This window comes from Elephantulus edwardii, unplaced genomic scaffold, assembly GCF_000299155.1.
Source record: "Elephantulus edwardii isolate Elephantulus edwardi_28Jun2011 unplaced genomic scaffold, EleEdw1.0 scaffold00103, whole genome shotgun sequence".
NCBI classification, from domain to species: domain Eukaryota; kingdom Metazoa; phylum Chordata; class Mammalia; order Macroscelidea; family Macroscelididae; genus Elephantulus; species Elephantulus edwardii.
The window spans coordinates 11,654,065-11,677,117 of record NW_006399853.1 but is presented as its reverse complement, the minus strand read 5'-3'; the positions used below and the strand labels follow the sequence as shown (position 1 = coordinate 11,677,117).

The window sequence follows — 23,053 nt, the reverse complement described above, 5'->3', positions numbered from 1 at the left end:
TGATTTTGGATGCCCTGGGCTGGTGACACAGTTATGACCAATTGTTGTTTGTCTAATAGTGCACCACTTTCATTGATTTGCAAGGAATTTGTATTTTATCCGAGAGATTTCCAGTGCTGTTCTGGGGTTTCTGTGAACTTGGTGGTTTATTGAGTGGTGGGGTAGGGGCTATTTCTAGCAACCCTTGAGTTTTCTTTGAATAAGCACTAAAGACCCATTCTCTGTCCCTGAGTTGATTCTAATTCATTGGCCCTTCCCTCAGTTTATTGGTGGTTTTTCCTACAATCCTTCTTAGATATTTTGTTTTAGAAAATTAACTACCACTGATCCATGTTATTAAGTACAGTGTCTCATCAGCCCCTTGGAGAGTCTTGCCTTTTCCCCTTTCTTCCTTCTTCTGAGGAGCACCCTGGCTGCACTTGTCCAACACAGATTTGTTTGTTCTTTTAGCGGTTCATAGTATACTCAGCATTGAAACGAATTGTTGGAAATACTACAGAAATCCAATGTGATCCTAGGATTAGTATTCTTCCATTTCTATGATAATGCATTGCTTTGGGCCATAGGAAAACTCAGAATTTTTTTTATTCCCTTAATAATTCAAAATTAATTCCGTTAATAAAATTGTTATTAGCTACAGTTAAACAAGAAAAAAAAACAACAACCCTATCTGCAATCCAAACAATTGTAACTCTTAAGAGATCCCCAGAGGCCGACTGCCTGAAGGGTTCTGAAGCTATAAATCTGCACCATCTTTCTTCTGAGCAGCTGGATTCAAACCACTGACCTTTCTTAAGACCCAATGCTTATCCCACTGTGGTTAGGCAGGTAATAAAAATACAGACACTCAGCTTAAGGCTCAGTTAAGTATTCTGACCTTAGCTTGGTGCGCTGATGGCGGGAAGGACATGATGTCACCATGTGAGTATTTCTTGAGCTGAGCCCTTTCCCCCCTCCCCGTTGCATGAGTAGGCTGTGCTCAGAAGATTCACACCCATCTAAGGGGAAACTTTAGATCCCCATTCCTGGAGGCAGGCGTGGAGCTAATTCAGACTCATCTTTCCCAGGTCTTGGCAACTGACCTGCATCAGAGGGTCTCTCCTGGTGGTCTAGCACAGGGCTGGTCTAACGCCTAAAATCCAGAGAAAACTCCAGCTTCGACCAATAGCTTCAGCTCTTCCCCAACTAATCCTGCCTTCACGTCACCTGGTCAGTGGTCAGATGGCACAGCTGGAGGGTCAGCAGTTTTGTCCAGCTGAGATTGCTCAGCAGCAGTGGAATGATGTCAGGCAGACCTGGAGAGGTCTGGTAAGATCACTTCTCAGTCTGTGTTCTAATAAATGGATTTTATTTTTCCAGAAGAATCACCCACTTTCTTAGTCAGCATGCTGATATGGGACATGATGCACATGCAACAGTAACACTTCAACAGGTTATAATGATAACATCTTGGTAAAGCAGAGGGTCAGTGAAAGAAGGGAAGACCCTCAAAGAGATAGATTGATTGTGGCTGCAACACTGGGCTCAGATATGGCAACAATTGTGAGGATGGTACAAGGTAGGCAGGGCTTCATTCTGTCAGACAGAAGGCTGGTAGCTCACAGGTACCTAACAACAATGACCAAAATGCTGGGATCTAAAAGTGTATTAGTGTTAATAGTCATACTTTGCTGGTAACTGATCCTTCTTTCTTGTATTTGTTGGACATTCTAATTCCTCAACTCCTTGTTTTCACTTTCTTTTATAAAAGCAGCTTTATCCCGAGCTGAGTGCAAGTTTACAGTTGCGTGGTATTTTGCTTTGCACATTTTGTTTTATGACACTGATTACAGTCCTTGAATTGTCACAGCACACTTCCTGTCTCCTCTCTGTCATTCTTGTTTCCACTCACCCTTCTGGCTTCTCCCTTCCTGCCTCTGAGCTTTATCCCTGGGCAGATGCTGCCCTTTGACATCATAGGGTTGACTGTCCTAAGAAGGGGCCCCGCCCTGGTGTTTCTGCCCACCTCCTAGGCCTGTTGTTTGGCTGGCGGTTGTGTTACGGGGACGCTCTTAGTTTTCTTACTTGAGAGGGTTTCTCTGGTGGCTCCGTGGGAAGGAATCATGCTGCCAAAACACAAGTAAGTGGTTCAAATCCACCAGCTACTCGATGGGTGAAAGGTGGGCAATCTCTTCCTGTGGATTTATTGCCTCTGAAAACCCACTGGAGTGTCAGCTTTGGGTTGGTTCAGGCTCGACAACACACAAGCCTACTGCCTTGAGGTGCTCTTTAAACCTTGAAGCAAAATGTCCCCTGAAGTCACCCTTTATCTAAATAGCAGATTGAACAAAAAGGTAGAGAAGGTCACGTTTGAGTACCATGTTTTTAAAGACATTATCCATAGGAGACTAAATGGACAACAGTTACCTTAAAGCATAGATGAGAAGCTCAAGGGCGGCGACACTAAGTTAATGGCAGTGAGGCAGCAAGGATGGAAATAATGAGAAAGTTGACAGAGTGTGAAGAATGTCACCAATGCCAGTAAACACTGTGCACTCAAGTCGTTGAATGGGAGCCTGCTTGACTGTGTGTGTTCTATATAATATATCTAAAATTATGAAGGAGTCCTAAGACCCAGATACTCAAGACCCCTGATTTAGACCAGTCCTGAGGATTATGCTCAGAAGAGGCTCCATTCACTTCAGGTAGGAAGAACCTCTTCTTTTTAGAGGTGAGTGATGGATTTATAAGGCACCTTGAGAATTCGAGCAGGATTTCACAGCAGGACAGAGGAACAAAACAGCTTCCCTCTGCCAAAAGGAAAGACACAACAAGCGACCCAATCAATTGTCCAGGGAATTTCTTTGTGGATGCTTCTTCCTTCGCATTGGCATTCACCATAGGGCACACAGTTCCCTGTCAGGAGTTTGCAAGGACTTTAAACCTCAGCTCCATACACACCATTTAAAAAAAATAATTTTATATTGGTTTGTATACAAAATTTGTATACATTGTTTCACACCTTCCTTCATTCACATTATGTTTCATACAATCATTTCCATCCATTGTGTTTTATAAAATTAGTCGCCATTGAGCTATGCCCATCATTGCCCTCTCTTTTCAGGCCCCTGTCAGATCTTTCCCATTTCTTTTAACTCTTCCTTTCACCCTCCAGATTGCACCAGATTGCAACACAGATTGTTGCCACTAGGCCACCAGAGCTCCCTATAATGAGGTTACAAAACAAAATTTAAAAAGTCATGTGATTTATTTAATATTTTTTTACCAACATTGTAATTTAAACACATCAATTCTTTTTTCTTTTTGGTGGGGTTTGGGGAGGGTCTTCCTTATTCATTGTTTAGCTTTTGCTTGCCTACAAGGTGATTGAAAATGCTGTGACTTGGGCCAGATGAAGCTTTGTCCTCAAATCAACATCTTTGCTTTATAACACCTTTTCTTTTCACCATCACAAGATCAAGGTAAATAATCCAGTAGAAAAATGGGCACAGGATATGAACAAACACTTTACTGAAGACATTCAGATGGCTAACAAGCATGTGAAGAAATGTTCAAAATCCCTCGCTCTTAGAGAGATGCAAATAAAACAACTATGAGATATCATCTCACCCCAGTGAGAATATCAAAATTTAACAGAACAGCAACCAACAAATGCTGGCGAGGTTGTGGAGAAACTGGAACCCTTATTCACTGTTGGTGGGAGTGTAAAATGGTGTAACCACTGTGGAAGGCGGTATGGCGCTTTCTCAAAAAGTTGCAAATAGTGATATACCATTTGACCCAGCAATTCCACTACTGGGAATATACCCCAAAGAGACCATAACTGACATCCAAGCAGATATATGCACACCCATGTTTATCGCGGCTTTGTTCACAATAGCAAGGAGTTGGAAACAACCTAAGTGCCCATCAAGACACAAATGGATAGAGAAGCTGTGGTATATTCACACAATGGAATACTATGCTGCATTGAAAAACAAGGAACTCATGCAATATTATTCAAAATGGGTGACCCTGGAGGACATTATGCTGAGTGAAGTATCTCAGTCACAAAAGGATAAATACTGCGTGGTGTGCCACTGTTGTAAAACAGGTCTGACCTTGGGGTTTGGGAGAGACTGAGAAAGATGGGTTCAATAATGTATACCACATTGAAACAGATGAGGGAGAAAACTGTTTAAAAGGGTATGTGATTAGGTATTTTTGTCATGACAGGAGTCTAGAGCGAAGGCTACATGGTGGAGTGGACCTGGGGGAGGGATTGTAAGACAATGAAAGAATTTTTCTTTTACTTTTCCAAGAGGGTAGTGTACTAGGGAGGAGGGTTGGGAGGGGAGAAAAGTGCAACAATGAATGAATGGAAATCCAAAGTCTCTGTAAAGTTTTACTGAAATTAATAATAAATTTAAACTTAAAAAAAAGATGTCTTTTGTAGATTTCCCTAATGCAATATGCCATTTGTTTTCTTGGCTATTGCTTGGATGGGTATTAATTGTGGATCCCAGTGAAATGAAACCCTAGTCAACTTTAGTATTTTCTCCATTGTTGTTTTCTTATGGTGGAAGTATAATCTATACTGAAGGTTGTAGTCTTTCATCTTCATCAGTAAGTACTTCAAGTCTTCTTTGCTTTCAGCAAGCAAGATTGTATCTGCATTAATATCCTACATAACACAGATTATTAAGGAGTCTCCTGTCAATCCTGATGCCACATTCTTCTCTAGGAGTCTACCTTCTGAGATTATTTATTCAGCATATAGACCAAATAAGTATGGTAGAATGATACAACTTTTTCATACTCTTTCTCATCCCAAACCATGCAGAATACCCATGTTCTGTTCAAATGACTGCCTCTAGGTCTATGTAAATATTCTGGAATTCTCATTCTCTGCAATGTTATCCATAATTTCTTACGATCTCCACAGTATCTGTAATGAGTAGGTAAAATTCCAACATGACTTTCTATCACCAATGTCATATTTTCCAATTAACTTTCTTTTTTTGTTTCCAACTTTTGAGTTTCAATCACCAGTAATTATCAATGCATCTTGATTGCATGATTGTTGAGATTGCAAAGCGTGATAAAAATCTTCATTTTATCACATACTTGACATTAGTGGTTGGTATGTAAATTTGAATAATATTTGTTTTAACTGATTTTCTTTGTGAAGCTTTGAGTAAGTTGTCTAGATGCTAACCAAAAGGTCAGCAGTTCAAATCCACCAGCTGCTTCATGGATAGTCTCCTCCCATAAAGATTTATGGTTTGAAACCAACCCATTGGAGGGTCACCACACGTTGGATTCTACCCTATAGCAGTAGGTTTTCGGTTCAGCCTCCCTTGTAGGTTTGTGGATATTATTATATTACTGGCAGCATTGTAATTAGGAATAGATCCTGACAATTTTTAATGATTAATAATGCGGTGTCATTCCTCTTTACTTTGTCATTTATGCCATGGTAGATAATATAGTTGTCTGATTAAAAATGACCAATACTAGTCATCTTGGTTCACAAATACTTAGCCTATTGGTAGTCAAGCGTTCTATTAAATTTTGGCAGCTTTCAATTTTTATAGATTCTTACTTTCCAATCACAAATGGGCGTCCACAGCCGTTTTTTCTCAGTTTGAATGCCACACTGTCAACTGAAGGTCACGAACACTTTTGTGTTCCATTATTAACTCAAAAACCCTCAAACTCATTGCTGTTGAATCAGCACTCATAGTTGACCTTCCAGCAGGTTTTAGAGACTGTAAATCTCACAGGAGGAGATTGTGCATCTTCTTCCCATGGAACTACTGGTGGATTTGAACCGCTCTTCTTAGAGTTGGCAGTGCAGCTCCCTACAGAGTGGGCCACCAGAGCACCCAATACATTATGAAGTTTAAATCTGCTTTGAGGAGGCAGCTCTTTCCCACTTGAATTTGGAGCGCCTTCCAACCTGAGCAGCTCATCTTCTGGCACTAGACGTGGCAACGTTTTGTTTGTTTTCATAAAGTCTTCACTTTTCAGAATTAGATCAGCAGGCTGTTTCTAGTCTGTCTTAGTCTGGAAGCTTCACTGAAGCCTGTCAACCACGGGTGACCCTGCTGATGTTTAAAGTACCAGTGGCTTAGCTTCCAGCATCACACTCACATGGACACCACCACACTGTGGCACCATGACAGACAAGTGAGGTAAAGGGGTGCACATTATGAAGCAGATGTCACAAGTTACTATTGAGATGTGGAGCTCACGTGGGGAAAAGCCTATCAGGCTTCACATTCCATGGGCTCCTGTCTCTCTGTCCTCTCAATTCCTTTCTCTGAAGGTTCTCTGACTATCTAACAGCTGACACAGAGGCAGGTGCCAACTACAGTTTGTATTCCCACTTCTGCTATGTATTAGCTCTGTCATTTTCGAGGAAATAACTTAACTCCCTTGGGCCTCAGGTTTACACGCTGTGTGCTGTTCGACAAACATTAGGTGTACCTGAGCCAAACCAAGGGTTTTTTTCAGTCACCTCAGATACATGTGAAAATTGGACAAGGAAAACGAACTAAAGAATTGATGCTTTTGAATTGTGGTGAAGTATACTGACTATATCATGAACTCTTAGAAAGAACACACCAGTCTGTCAAGGAAGAAGTAGGGCCATGATGCTTTTCAGAATAATGAGACTTTGTCTCACAAACCTTGAGCATGTTGTCAGGAGGGATCATTCCTCAAAGGACGTATTTTATCAGAATCTTTTTGGGATCTTTTAGAGCTATTCTTGGGCATATATTCCTGAAGCATCTGGCCCGAGTAAGGCATAGATTTTCCAGATGATTCTTGACGACTCATCTTGAGAGCCAATGGGCCAGAGGTAATGTGTTTCCATATTCGTAGCGTTTCCATGTTCTTGTAGGACATTACAGCACGAGAACTCTTCTTCTTTTTTTAGTGTGTGTGTGTGTGTGTGTGTGTGTGTGTGTGTGTACCGTCAAATAGAATCTGATTGGTACAGGAGGAGATTGCCCCACCTTCTCCAGCAGAGCACCGAGAACTCTTCTTGACAAAGCCCCTCGTTATTTATTTCCTCCTTTGAACCTGAGAAGAACCTCATGAAAAGTCCAGGAACAAGTTATGTTTTTCTCAGAATGTCACCCCACCTTTTATTTCTCTGGGGCTGCTGCTGGCTGAGGCATAACCAGACCAGCTGTGGACAGGCTTAGCCCACCTCCACATAACGAGGAAATTGTACTTGGGAATCAATGACTAACTAGGACTTAGTAATTCACTGCTTCACTGAAAACAAGGCCCAGGTAGTAAGGATATTTGAAGACCTGTGGGCTTGCGGGGGCACAGGGACTGTGTGGCACTGCTGTGTGTCTAAGGCAGCTCCCGTGTGGGCTGGGTGTTTCCACAGAGTTTACCCAGCGCTCAGTCAAGAAAGATCTAGATGTCACCTCTGAGTCCAGGGCTGACTCAGTTTCTGTGTCCTGAACTGGCTGCTGGTATCTGAGCTGAATGATAAATAGAGCACAATGAACAATATTGCAGTTAGAATGAGCTTACAGGAAAGCAGTATGCAAATTATGAAACGGGTATGACAAGTTATTATTGACAAAGAGCTGAGAAAGGGCTGGAGGAGGGAAGACCATTTCATTGGCTCTGATCAGTAAAGGTGATGTCACAGGGGGTGCTGTTTCTCTTGGAGTGGGGATAGCCGGGCAGGGCCCTGTCCAGGGCTCTATGGCTGGTTCCATGGGGAGGACCCCACTTTAGTCAGGATGGCATATGAACGTGGACTCCCAAGGCTGTGCTTTGGGCCTTATACCAAAAAGACACACTGCCATCAAGTCCCTTCTGACACCTGGCCACCTTGCAGGACAGAGGAGAATGGCCCCATAAGGCCTCGAGGGCTGTAAATCTTTAAGGAAGCCGACTGCCACAGCTCCTTCCCATGGAGCAATGAATGGATTAGAACTACTGATCTTTTGTTTAGCAGCTGAATTCTTTAACCACTGTGCTACCAGGGATCCTTAGACCTCAGAAACCAATAATTGTGTCCTTTGCCAATTGATGCAGGACAGTCCTCTATCATATTTCCACGGCTATGTATTTTTATGACAGGGTGCCCCCATCTGTCCCTAGAGGATGGACTGGTAGATTTGAACCACTGACCTCTGAGTGAACAGCCCGGTATGTTAAGTGCTAGTTGTTTGTTGTTATGTACTGTCGAGTAGCAACTGACTCATAGCTGATCCTCCAGGTTTTCAGAGGCAGTAAATCACACAGGAGATTTCCTGGCTTTTTCTCACCGAACAGCTGGTGGATTCGAACCCCGTGCCTTTGGCAGCACAACTCTTTACCAAGCCGCCATAGCTTCCTTAAGCAGTAGAATCATAAATTAAAAAGGAAAAGATCCTCTCTTTCCTACGTAACACCCTTCCCACCCAGAGCTGGTTCTGACTGACAGCAGCCCATCAGGATGAAGTAGGACTTCCCCGCAGGCTGACTCTCCCCAGAGGCTGGCAGCCACATCTTCTTCACAGGGAGCAGCTGGTGGGTCCACACTTTCTGGTTAACAGACCAATACTTGATTCCCTGTACCACCAGGGCTCCTTACATGTAACTATCATGTGGTTTTTAGTCTTCTGGCAAGAACCATGCCTTCTTGCAGGTCTTGAAAAGAGTTATTGTGGATGCTGTTTCAACCCTGTGTGGTAGAATACTTACCTTTTGTGTGTGTGTGTCATAGAGAAGAATGCTTTTTCAAATTCCATGGTATAAAAATTCCCAAAAAAGACGCTAAAATATATTGCTTTTCCCTCATTCATCTCAGTAGTTCTCAGCATGTTTGGTTTGGGGTAAGAAGATTGTGAGATGCTTTTAGGGTAAAGATAGATGGATAGATGATTCCAGAATGCTGCACCAGGGGCTGCTGCAGCCACAGGCTGGTTGCCTCTGCTCATAAGCCCCTTTCCCGGGGTTTCCCCTGCCTCTCTGAGCACACAGTGAAAGACATGGTAGTTTTCTAGAGGTGCTGTCCATTGTGTGGAGGACGCGAACATGCACGACCCACCGCCCCCACTGACCTGTGCTCTGCCTTTATTCCAGCTGCACCAGGGATGACGCTGCCATCTACCAGGTCTCGGCCAGAAACGGCTCCGGCATGATCTGCTGCTCTGCTCGTGTGGAAGTGGAGAGCTCTCCCCCACAACTCCCTCCAGACCAGGAGGACGCAGAGGACGCAGGCTGGAAACGAGAAACAGAGGCGCTGCAGGTAGAAGCAAGCACAGGGCAGAGTCAGGAGGAAGAGCACCCTTACCAGAGAGAAGAAGGGCTCACCCCCAACCCTCCCTCGTCAGCTGGTTCCTCACCCCCTAGGGGCAGGCGTTCAGGTTCACTCCAGTGCTTTTCCAGCTGTGACATTGATCTTCCCAGTTTGGAAAAACCTTTGGACAGTAAAGAAACAAGCCAGCCGCAAGAGGCTTATGACCCAAACAAGACAGAGGAAAGTGCTCAAGGAGTTCCCGTTGCTAATTCAAGTGATACTGCGGGCGACGAGGCTGGGTATTGGCCCTGGTTGGTGTATTTCAAAGCATCACAGCCCGTGGATGGTGCACTAAACCATGATGCCCTTCACAGTGCAGCCATGGAGTCCAGCCATCAACGTCCCCCAGTTCAGAAATACATCAGCTCCAGCTGGCCGCTGCCCGAGGTGCCCTCCACCGCCTGCCCAGGTGTCAGCGCCCCGTGCAGTGGCCAGCTCTGCCCGCAGGTCCCCAGCGAGGACTCTGACAGTGACTATGAACTTTGCCCAGAGATAACCCTGACCTACACCGAGGAGGAGTTCTCAGATGATGACCTGGAGTATCTGGAATGTTCCGACGTGATGACGGATTACTCTAATGCCGTCTGGCAGAGGCACCTGCAGGGGCCGGACTGTGTTTTTTTATTGGAAAGCGATGACGACGACCTGGAATTCGCCAAGCGGGGCCTGGGTGGGTGTGGGCATTTCCTCAGTGAAGCGGGCTGTCGCTCTCAGGTGTCAGATGACACCGGGCCTATGGATGCCACCCCTGGCCTCCGTGCTTCTCACTCTCCACCCCAAGAAGCGGGGGGAAGGAGCAGTGGAGGCAGCAGGCCTGGGTCCTCACTGGGGCAGCCGGGCATGACACTCATTCTCAGCCCTCACCAGGACAGCACGTCGATGGTGACAGATAAACTCCCCTCCGCTTCAGGGGCGGCTGAAAATGCTTGTCCCGGAATTCGAGGCGAAACCACAGACAGCCACCAAGCAGGGGAGGAAGTGGTCAACGACAATCTGTTAGCTATGGACAAAGCACCTGTGAAGATGACACCTGGTGAGGTAGGGGCGCACCAGCCTGGGGAGACTTCAGCCGAAAGAATTGCTGGAGGAAAGGATTTGGTGACCGCAAGGGGCTCCCAGAAGCCTGTCAGGGTCAGGCGGCCCTGGGCTAAGGGAAAACCCGAGAAGCTGACCACCCATCTGAAAGAAAACGCAGCAGAAGGAACTCTTAATCTCCTGCATCCCAGAGAACCCGCTAAGCACCCACTAACCCGCAGTGACAACAAAAGGAGGGGTTGTCGCTCCAGAGCAGAGGCTCCTGGTCCAGCTGTCCAGGTCCACGCAGAGGAACTTGCGCTTTGCCCCGAAGCCAAGCAAGAAGCAAAACCCTTATGGACCCCAGCAGTCTGGCTCCCCTGCAGTGAGGACAATGCCTGGCTCCAGGGAGAAGAGATGCTGATTAATGATCAGCTGGAAGCCAGCCAGACTGCAGACCACAGGGAGCATCTGCAGGTAAGGCCCCTGCTTCCCCCCCACCTCTCAACAAATCACAAGAGAATGTGGGCGCTCCGTGTGGGGGTCCTTCTCCCCCACTTCATGTCCACGGTCGCCCCCCGTGTCATGTCCACCAAGAGTAAGCCCTCCCAGTCCCACCAGGGCCATTATGAATGACAGCTACTGCTGTGTGGACGGAAACCTGGTTTTGAAAAAAGGCCCAGATCAACCCTAAGCCTTCCTAATTATAGCCAAAGACTGGTAGAAGGAAGGGGCATTAATGGCTCCTGGACAGCTGGACAAAGAAATCTGATATTTTGTCTACTGCATGTGTTTTCTCAGGCAGCGGCTCCGTTCAGAACGTTTCTCAAGCAAATGCTTAGGCTCATGTCTCGCCTGGATGGGCAGAAGGAAAGCATTCTTTCTAGTCAATTTCTTTTCCCCTAGGGGTGTGTTGAAGAAAAATGGAAGGTTCTGGCGTTTGTTAGATTCATAGCACAAATGAAACACTTCCGTGAGTTGAAAGCCTTGTGCTTGCAGTATGGTGCCAGGAAAAGTGGATGAAAATGTTGCTGTGCTGGTCGGAAGTTTTGGACGGGATGTTTGCTTTATTTTGTTTTTCTTGGGCCAAAAAATATACGGGGCTAAGAGAACACCAGAAAATGACTCCCTTCCCCACTGTTACTATGATTTTGGGATTTATTCTCGAGTGATGGAATGAAATTCATGGGAATAATTACTGCAAAATGAATGCAGTTCTTGAGCCACGACTGTATCACATTTTTAATCTTAAAAGGCTTTTTGATGTAAGCTTTAGACTGATGGTGAGCTTGGGGTAAGAGTTGATCTTTATTAAAAAACCCAACAAACCACCCTAACATCTTATTAGTTATTTTTACAATGCTTTGTTTTGCACACGTCTTCCAATTTTATGATAGAAACTTAATGTGCTTTCATAGAAGACGAAACGTATTCAAGAGGAGCCCTGGGGGCTCAATGGTTAAGCACTTGACTGGTAACCGAAAAGTTGGAGGTTTGAACCCACCAGCTCTTCTGGAGCAAGAATACCTGTAAAGATTTCAGCCTCCTAAAGCCTCTGTGGCTGTTCTAGTCTGTCTTGTAGGGTCATTGTGGGTTGGAATCAACAGAACAACAACTACAGGCATATTACAAAGAAAGTACAATGTTCACAAATAATTTAAATACATTGATTTCTAGATGTAAAACAAACTCCCAGTCATAACAGAGCCCATCTGAAAAATTTCAGATGTGTTGTAGTTGGTTTTTTCTTCCAGTTCTTTACTTTTATTCAACAAAAACCAAGTTGTTAGTGCAACAATGAATGAATAGAAATTCAAAATCTCTGTAAAGTTCATTAAAATTAATAAAATTTAAACAAAAAAACACACACCCCAATTTGTAAACAACAGCAAATCCAGCTTCAAAGTCTGGCAGTGTTCCATCTATGCACTGTACTAGCTGGTTTTGAACGATTCTCAGCAGTATTTTGTTTGCATGGGATATTGATATTGCTTGATAATTTAAAAAAAAAAACCCAATTTGTTGACCAAATTAACGGTCTAAAGTCATGCTGTCTTTGCATGTTTGTAAAACAACCAGCTTTATTCTGCTTAGTTCAGCAGCTTACACATGTCTCAGCATAGATACATGGACAAGATCATTCTACAGAAGTAGCTTCAACAAACACCAATAGCAAAAGAAATGAAGTGGTAATTTTAATGTCAACAAATAAAGCATCTTCTTTTAAAAAATGCTCTTCCTAGCTTAGCCAAGTTCCATTTGCTGTCATTTGTCAACTTTGTTGGGCAAAGTCTTGTGTTATCAGTCTGAGGTGGGGGAGGTGCCCAAAAGGAGTTAAGTGAGGGAAAGGGGCTATTGACAAGCTTATTTTTAGATCCTCCGTGACTGGAGGTGAGCTTCAGCCCCTTCCCTGCTAAAAATTGACAGACTGAAAGAAAGCTCTCAGCTTATGCTTTAAACAGAATTCAGAAATCACGCCCGAAATCATCATGTGCGTTTGTTAACTAGGACTGCAGCTCAACCATGGGCCCCTTTTGTAGACCAAGAGCCTCTGTACTGTTCATATGGACCTTATTGGGGTCCCTTGCTTGTGTCTTCCCCAACCCCCTCCGCATGCACACATTCCTAAATACATACCCACTCCACCAGCATTCACATCAAAGTCCGACTTGTGCTTTGTGGTGTGATTATAAGATCATTCTTTCAGAACCATGGACTTGGCTGTTTAGAACACACACCAAAGAGCTTGCATTCTCAGAGCGTAGGACCAGGTTGCACTGTGCTGTGCTCAGTATCAGAGCTCACCTTCCAAGAACTCAACCAGAAACCCGAAAGGAAGCAGAACTCCCTAGGGCAGGTCTATGCAGCGTGAAGTCAGAAATAGCATCTTCTGTCTGTGGGATTTTATTTTCCTATGACAAATGGAGGCAAAGTCTGCTGCAGAGACCCAGAGCGTTTAAGAGCACAGTTCTTGACCCTCGCACAAAATTAATCTCTAACTGGAGGCAATGTCTGTTACTTGCATAGATGCAGTTTGGCAAAATTTATAGCAAATGGCCAAATATCATAAAGGTGACACAAGCATTGGAGTCATTGGTCATTCAAAGAAACTCTTTAGTGTTTAAAAAAAAATGGTAAATCTTTCTGTAATTAAGTAAAAAGATAACTGACTATTTTATTCTTAGACATTTAGGGCTTGAGGGAACCTAAACTTTGCACCTTGGTTTGGGGTTTATGAATATATTTGTGAAAAAATTTGTCTCCTCCTGGCCCTTGCCTGACTCACTTACCTCTGGGGATCTGTCTGTAGAAACAGTGGTCACCAGCTTATCTTTTTGTGTGTAGTCTTCATCTGTGTGTTTCTTCTGAGAAAAGAATCCTCTCTCTAAGGCTGTTATAACAAGGCTGTGTTGCAGAATATTTAAATGAAGATACAAGCAACAGTCCCCTCAGAGTCCCTGTCTAAGTGTGCATCTCCAGTTACATTTGTTTCCTGCCTTCTACTTTCTGCTATACAATGCAAGACCATCTTGCTAGATTTGTCTTGAAGTATCACTCACCCAGGCTTGGCACTGGAAAGGTCCTAGTTTCTCAAGATTTATGGAAAATTCCAAAGTTAATCCCAGTTTGGTAGTGGAAAACGGAGAAGGTAACCCAGCTAACTTGAATCATTGTCAAGGGTCACACTGCCAATCCTTCACCTTGGTTTTGATCTTGCTCCCTTGGTCCAACTCAGAAGCAAAGGCCTGACAACCTGCCCATCTTAAGTTTCCCTGCAGCCTGAGTGGAGCAAGAGCCTCCTGTTCTGAAACCAGAGTGTGGAGGGTGTCCTTGTGCAGCGCTGCCCAGCTTTACCCCAGAGAGATTGCATTTCTGTTTGGGGTCATGGGATCTCCACTGGACTACAGTATGGTAGTGTATTCTTAGGTTCTGATAGTTGAGAGTCTTCCTAAGTGTAGGACTTAGAGCTCTAAGCAGAGAGGGTGAAATCCATGACAGTAGGGAATTTGGTCACTGTAGTGCCTGGCACTCAATCTTAGAATGATTAAGCAGCTGGAGGTTACTTGATGGAACTCCACGTATAGGCAGTTGCCCAAAGAATAAACAAATATTTCTTGGAGGAAGTGCAACTGGGTGCTCATTAGAGGTAAAGGTGGTAAAACTCTGTGTCATATGCCTTAATTAATTTTTATAAAGTGTATTATTGTACATTTTCTCCCCCTCATATACTTTAAGCATCCTGTCAGGAGGGGCGAGTCCTTGGGAAAGGACATTATACTGGGAAGGACGGAGAGTCAATAGAAGAGAAGATTAGCTTCAGCGAGGTGGAGTGACACGATGACTCCAGCTATGGCTTTGAGCATGGGGGGAGACTGTGGGCACGGTACAGGACAGGGCGAGGTTCCAGTGTGTTGTTCGCAGCGCTGATATGAGTTGACTCTAGGTCATGTAACAACAACAACACAGGGGGTTGGCTGTGATTCTCAGGATTACTAGTCTCAAAACATGATGCTCTGTTCTTTTTATTGTGGTGGAAGATACATGACAAAGCATTTCCCACTTCAGCCATTTTTTTCCATTTCAGCCATTTTTGCATGTAAAATTCAGTGATACTCAATATGCTGTGTAAATACCACCATTCAGTTTCCAAATTTCCTCATAATTTTTTTGTACAATGAATGATTTATGAATTAAATTGCAAATGCTTTTTTTTGAAATGGGTTTAAAAAATTTTTTTTTGCTTTACACTGGTTTATTTAAAAGTTCATATACATTGTTTTTTCACACTGGATCTTTCTCATTTGTTCCCCCCCTTCACCCATCAAATTGTGCAACCCTATGATTAACACCCCCAACCCCCACCCATCCTCAGCCCTCTGCTCCCACCCCCCCTTGGATCCTCATACCCATTCCACAATAATGGTCTTCTACAATATTTGTCCTTATAAGATTGAGTTAGTTCACTTAGCATAATGCTCTCCAGTGTCTCCCAGTTAGAAAGTAATTTACAAAATGCTTACTCCTGTGTGCTGCATAGTATCCCATTGTGTGACTGTACCATAATTTCTCAATCGGTTCAATTGTGGTTAGACATTTGGGCTGTTTCTTTTTTTTTTAATTTTTATTTATTTCTTTTTTTATGTGTATACCGTCAAATTGGATCTGACTGGTACAGGAGGCGATTGTTCCTCCTTCTTCAGCAGAGCATCTGGTGGATCTGAACTGCACACCTCTGGGATTGCAGTGCAGTTTCCTGCCACTAGGCCACCAGAGCTCACATTTGGGCTGTTTCTATGTCCTTGTGATGGTAAATAATGCTGATATGAACATTGGTGTACAAGTCTTCATTTTTGCTTCAGTTTCATTTTCTCAGGGTATATTCCAAGCAGTGGAATTGCAGGGTCATATGGAATTTCTATATTTAGCTTTTTGAGGAAGGGCCAAGGTGCCTTCCAGAGTGGTTGTACCATTTTACACCCACCAACAGTATATAAGAGTTACTATCTTGCCATATTCTCTCCAACATTTATTATTTGCTCTGCTGGTAAACTTTGCCACTGCTACTGGAGTGAGGTGATCTCTCATTGTGGTTTTGATTTGTATCTCTCTTACTGCCTGTGATTTTGAGCATTTTTTCATATGTCTATTGGCCATCCAAATATCTTCCTCTGAGAAAATTCTGTCCATATCTTTTGCCCATTTTGTAATTGCGTTATCAATCTTTTTCTTGTGGAGGCCCTGTAGGATTCTGTAAATTTTTTATGAGACTCTTGTCTAAAATGATATTGCCACGTGTTTATTCCCAGTTGGTAGGTTTTCTTTTCACTGTTGAAAAGTGTTTTTGATGTACACAGGGATTTAATCTTTAGAAGGTCCCATTCATCAATATTATCATTTTCAGATTGTGCATTTCTGGCTTTATTTGGCAGTATCTTTATACTATAGAATAGACTGTCTAAAATTGATCCCAGTTTGTCTCTGATGAGTTTTATGGCTTTGGGCTTTACTTCCAGGTCTCTGATCCACCTTGAGTTGACTTTTGTGTATAGTATGAGATGTGGATCCTGTTTCAGCTTTCTGCAGGTGGAAGTCCAGTTTTGCCAGCACCATTTGTTGAAGAAGTTGTCATTTCTCCATTTGATAGAATTGATTTCCTTGTCAAATATCTGGATCTATTTCTGGGTTCTCAATTCTGTTCCATTGGTCTATGTGCTTGTCATTGTACCAGAACCATGCTATTTTGGTTACTACCTCTGTGTAGGAGGTTTTGAGGTCAGGGAATACTATGCCTCCCCCTTCATTTTTGTTTTTCAGAAGTATTTTGCTTATTCAGGGTCTCTTTCCTCTCCAAGTAAACTTGATAATTTCCCTTTTGGTCTCCTTGAAAAATGAGTTTGATATCTGTATTGGGATTGCTCTGAATGTGTAGATTGCTTTTGGTAGGATTATCATTTTCACAATATTGAGTCTTCCTATCCATGAACAGGGCATTTCTCCTTTTTTAAATTTTTTTTTTAACAGGGCATTTCTTTAGGTTTTTTATTGTGTCTTGAAGAAATGCTCTGTGGTTTTCTTTGTATAGAACTTTTGTATCTCTAGTTAGGTTCACTTCCATGTATCTCAATTTGGGGTTGACTATTGTAAATGGTATTATTTTCTTGATTTCCTATTAGGGTTATGCTTGCTTTATAGGGTGACTCTTATAGTGGTCCGTCTATTTCAATTTTTTTGAAATATTTTAAGGAGAATTAATGATAGATCCTCTCTGAATGTTTAGTAGTATTCAGCTGTGAAGCCATCTGGTCTAGGACTGTTCTTACAGGGAAATCTTTTTATGACTTGTTAATTTCTTCTTTTGTGATGGGTCTGTTCAAGTGTTCTATATCTATCTGTCTTTGTCAATTTGGGTAGGGCATGAATTTAAAGGAATTTGTCCATTTCTTCTAGGTTTTCGCTTCTGTCAGAGTATAGCTTTTTAAAGTATTCCAGTATTATCAATTTAATTTCATCTGATTCTGGTGTGATGCCACCTCTATGATTTCTTAATTGAGTTCTCTGTCTTCTTTTTTTTTTTGCTTTTGTTAAATTTGCCAGTGGTTTGTCAATTTTATTGACGTTGTTGAAAACCAGCTCCTGGTCTTATTGATGGTTTCAATTGTTTTTCTGTTTTCTGTCTCATTGAGTTCAACTCTTGTCCTTATCATTTCTTTTGTTTTAGAGGCTGTAGGATTAAATGGTTGTTATTTTTCTATTTGACGATGGTGTTAAGTTAGATCATTGAGTTTTCTACTTTCTTACTGTGTGCCTGTTGCTATGAGCTGCCCCCTGAGGATTGTTTTAGTCTCCTAGAAAATTTTCTCATAATTTTTAATGGGTGTTTACTATCCTTGCAACAGTACGTCCTTATTTTTCCTTCCACTAACCTCTCTAACCAGTAATAAGCTTATATGTCAATGCATTTGCCTATTCAAGTATCTTGTGTGAATGAGATAATGCAGAATTTGTTTTGTGTCTAATTTTATACCACTCTATATAATGTTTTCAAGGTCCGTTCATGTTACAGAGTTCATAGAATTCTATAGAATCTACTTTCTCTTAATGGATGAACATTCCATTGCATGAATATTCCAGTAGGCTCTACTTTTTGGTTATTAATGATCTTCACATTAATGAGCATCTTCTTTTACTTCCTCCACATGAAGGGTGATCATACCAACTCTCCACTATTAGGACACACCTTCCTGAAAGATTGCACCCACCTAAGGTTCCTTGGAAGAAAACTCTGGTGTTCTACCTTTGAAAGAGCACAACTATTGAAAACACCCTGTGGACTACAGCTTTCTCTGACACACATGGTTTCATCAGAAGCTGGAATAGACTCTATGGAAACAGGCTTTTGTATTGCTCTGTTGGCCCTGTGAATGGATTGGATTGTGCTAATCCAACCGTACCTTGTGCTTGGGTTCTCTTGTGCACATTGGAGGTTTCCATACAAGCTTAGCTTTCTTTGTACTTTATTAACCTTCAAAGGATCTCTAGTGCTGTAGTGCATAGCATTTACACTGCTAACTGAAAGGTGTGGCCATCTTCTCCTGTGAAGGTTTTTATATCCTTGAGAAGCCAATAGAGAGAGGGCCTCTGTGAGTCAGAACCAGGTGAGTTTTTGAAGATTAGTCTTCACAGGTTGCTAATTAGATCCACAAAGCTCTTAATGCAGTAGCCAAACAGTACGACCTTCCACAGTACTGCTATGTCTACCGTCTACCTCTGAGAGGCAAAGCAGGAGTCTGCTATGGTTTCTTCTTCTGGAATAAGTGAAGTGAATGAATGCATTGCCTCCCAGACATGGTGGCTTTTCCATCGTCCTGTCTGCAGTGCCCTCCTCTCATTGTTGTCCACTCCGCCCTCCTGCTCCTTCAAGGATAAAGTCTTTTTCTTGTGGTTGTTTTCTATCATCAAATCAGAACTGCCGACCCTCCAGCAGGTTTTCAAAGACATTAAATCCCACGGAAGGAGAGGGCCCATCCTTCTCCTGTGGAGCAGCTGGTGGATTCGAACCATGTGCCTTTGGGATTGCAGCACTGCTTCTTGCCACCAGGGCACCAGAGTCTTGTAGGATCCTTCACGTTGACTTTTTCTGGGGCCCTTTCTTCATTGCTATCTGTGATTTCTCCTTTTGGAGAACCCTATAGGATCTTCAGCTGTGTTCTTTATATACAGCAGTGGGCCTGGACCAGAGTCTAACACCTTTTTTAACCCTTTCTAGTTCTGTTGTTGTTGTGTACCATCAAGTAAGAACCAACTCACAGCTGAGTCCCAGTGGATTTTCAGAGGCAGTCAGTTGCATGGGAGGACACTGCTCATCTTTCTCCTGGGAAACAGTTGGGGGACTTGAACCCTGTGCCTTTGGATTGGTGCCCAGCTACTTATCACTAGGCCACCAGAGCTCTAGACTTAGGGAAAAAAAATTTTTAAGGTCTCCCAGACCCAGTTTTCTCAAATGTAAAACAGGAGGGGAGCTCTGGTGGCCTAGTGGCAAGAAGCTGCACTGCAATCCGAGAGGGTACACGGTTCGAATCCACCAGATGCTCTGCCGGAGAAGGAGGGGCAATCTCCTCCTGTACCAGTCAGATCTGATTTGACGGTACACGCACACAAAATAATAATAAAAAAATGTAAAACAGGAATCACCACCATCACCTCCACCATCACCACTGTACTTATTCTCTGAATTTACAGACTTTTGTGAGGATTAAATAAAATTTCACATGTAAAATACTCAGTGTGTTGTCCAATACACAGTTAACGTTTAATGATCAGTATTTAACTGTATAAGAGCATTCTTGTAGAATTAATACAAGGATCCAGGGAGGGGAGGGGGTAGCCGAGGGGTGAAAATGGGTGGGTGGGGTGGGGGAGGGAGGCTTAATCATAGAGTCACACAATTTTATGGGTAGAGGGAGGAGTGGAGGAAAGGGGAAAGATCTGGTGTGAAAAACAATGGATATGAACTTTTAAGTAAACTAGCATAAAAAATTTTAAAAATTGAAAAATATTACACTAATCAGTATTTAGTAATCACCTCAGTGGCGGTTGATTTTACTGGCAAGGCACAAGCTCCTCTGCGTGGTCTCCAGCACTGGGTTGCATTTCTGTGTTTTGTTTTAGTCATCCTGTCAAGGTGTGTAGTGCTACCTCCTTGTGATTATGCACACGGCTTAAAGGTGCTTGAGAATCTGCGTGGCCCTCCAGCAACGAGCACAATGGCACATGGGCTAGGTCTGTAATATTTGTTTTGGCTTAGGAAAATATTAGGAGGTAACTGAAACCTTCTTGCTGCATAATTTCATATCTGTGACAGAGCAACCTGAGATCTTGGATTTATTTGCGTAATAAAATTGTTCACTGCTGTCAAGTTGACTCCGACTCATGGCAACCCGTGTACAACAGAACAAAACGTTTCTCAGTCCTGTGTGACCGCCAGCGTGTTCAAGTTCACTGCTATGGTTACTTTTGCAACCCCTCTCACCATGGGTCTCGCATGCCCTTGTTGGTTGTCTACTTCCCTAAGCATGATGGCCTCCAGTATCTTCCCTCCTGATGACACATCCAAAGTAGGCAGGTTAAATACTGTTCTGTTGACCCCCCCCCCATGTTTTCACTTGCTCAGTTTTGGAAGAAGATCTGCAGACTTTTCTTTCTAGTCTATCTTAGTCTGACCCTGATGGTATTGGAAATACTGGTGGTACAGCTTCCAGAATCATGTTGTTGTTAGGTGCTGCCCAGTTGACTCCCGCTCACAGCAACCCTATGAACAGCTGATCTGAGTCTTGTTTTATTTTTGCCATCTTCATGATCTCTGATATACTCAAGCCCAGTGTTGTAGTCACTGAGTCAGTTCATTTGTTGACAGTCTTCCTTTCTTTCTCTGACACACCATCCATGAAGTCTTTTTCCAAGGATTGGTCCCTCTTGACAGCATGCCCAAAGTATGTGAGGCAAAGTTTGACTGTCCTTACCAATAAGGAGCATCTTGATTGTGCTTGCTCCAAGGCCGACCTGCATATTCTTTTGACAGTTCATAGGATATGCAATAATCTTCTCTCATACCACAATTCAAAAGCACCAATTCTTCTTCTGTCATCCCTAATCACTGTCCAACTTCCAGAAACATAGGAAGTGATTGAAAATACCATGGCTTGGATCAGGAGTACCTTAGTCTTTAAACTGTCCTCTTTGCTCTTTAGCACTTTGAAAAGGTCCTTGACAGCTAATATTCCCAATGCAACTTCTCGTTTGATTTCTTAACTGCTGTTACTGTCGGTGTTGATTGTGAATCCAAGAAAATGATAGCAACATATAAACCATCATAGTATGTCAAACCGACAGATGAGTGGCATAACAACTGTTGTTGTTTGTTGTTGTTATGTGCCATCGAATTTCTTGCTATATTATAGCTAATGTTAGATGGATCTTGGCAGAAAGCAGAGAATACCAGAAGAATGTCTATCTGTGCTTCATTGACTATGCAAAGGCTTTTGACTGTGTGGATCACAACAACCTGTGACTGACTCTGAGAAGAATGGGAATCCCAGAACATTTGATTGTGCTAATGCGAAACCTGTACTTGGATCAAGAGGCAGTAGTCAGAACAGAACAGGGAGACACTACATGGTTCAAAATCAAGAAGGGGGTCCATCAGGGATGTATTCTGTCTCCATACCTTTTCAATCTGTATGCAGAACAGATCATCCCAGACTCTGGACTGTACGAGGAGGAATGTGGCATAACTATGACTCCTAAAATAACAACTATTAAACAATGACTCCAGAGGGTTGATGCATCTGACCTCTGGGAATGATGATGATGATGAGAAGGCTTATAACTGCCCATCTCCCAGCATGGACAGTCATACGTCTTGTCAGCACCCCTCCACAGCTGACCAGGGAGCAACCCCAGCGTTTGTTTTGTTTTTAATCACAAAGTGTACTGTGTCTTTTCTGTCATGTACCAGTGCTTCCTGGACCTGTAAGCTCATCTAATAACTGGCTTATTGCAGTGATGGAGGGAAACTCTTTACTACCTATCTGTATGTGCATCGTGTGGTGAGCTGGCCACTCGCTAGCAATGTAGAATATCAAGCTCTGTCCCAGGTTTATTGAAGCACTAGGAGTTTGGAAGGGAGTTGCACTGCCAACCCAAAGCCAAATGGTTCAGATTCACTAGCTGCTTCATGGAAGAAAGATGAGCAGTTTCCTCTCATCTGATTTACAGACTCTGAAAACACTGGAGGGTCAGCTACGAGGGTCTGACCTGACAGCAATGAGCTGTTGAACCAACAAGCCTGCTCACTTTAGGTAAAGTCCTGCAGTCTTCCCTCTACCATGGCTGCCTCTGGTATCCCCTGTGAAAGCTTTAGAAAATCCAAATGCCAGAGTCCTGCCCTCAGGGATTCTAATGCCATTTGGTCTGTGGCTTGGGCAGTGGAGGTTCTAAAAGCTCCAGAGGTGGTCTCTATACCTCCAAGGCTATGCATCAGAACGCTGGAGACTTGCTAGAAGTGTGCGTGTCGGAAGACCACATCAGAGGCCCTGATTTCAGGAGTTTGGGGTCCTGGTCTTTCATAGACATGAAAAAGCAGAACAATATTAAAGAAGGTGGGGGCGGGGGGAGAGTAGAATATTGATAGACCATGGGCAGCCAGAACAAACAGATGAGTCTTGGAAGAAATGTAGCCAGAATGCTTCTAGATGAAGGATAACAAGACTTCGGCTTGCTTACTTTGGACACGTGATTAGGAAGGACCAGTCATAGCATGTTTGGTAAAGCAGAGGGTTTGTGAAGAAAAGTGCCACCTTAGTGAGTGGGATGGACACAGTAGCCACGCAGTGGACTCTACCATCACAGCGATCATCAAGGTGGTGCAGCGCTAGGTAAAATTTCAATAGGTAATGTGCAAAGTTGCCACTGATATGATCCTACAACTCCACGACCACCAGGACCACCACCACCACCACCGCCATCACCACCACCAACAACAACATCACCACCACTGCCACTGCTGTCACTGCCACCACCACCACCACCACCACCACCGTCACTGCCACTGCCGTCTATGGGATGGTTCCAAGCTGACAGTACACAACAACAGGAGTGAGAGTCAACTGGATGTCACATAACCACCACCATCACCACCTCCACCACCACCTCTACCGCCTCTACCACCTCCACCACCAC

The 23,053-nt window shown here is 43.4% G+C and overlaps 1 protein-coding gene across 1 annotated transcript in view; it reads left to right on the top strand.

The window, feature by feature from the left end:
* ALPK2 (alpha-kinase 2) overlaps nucleotides 1-23,053 on the top strand; it is a 109,985-nt gene that overhangs the window by 17,183 nt on the left and 69,749 nt on the right. The window contains exon 3 of the mRNA XM_006891761.1: nucleotides 9,085-10,792. Within this exon, the coding sequence (XP_006891823.1) occupies nucleotides 9,085-10,792 (1,708 nt within the window). The remainder of the gene's footprint in view (nucleotides 1-9,084; nucleotides 10,793-23,053) is intronic.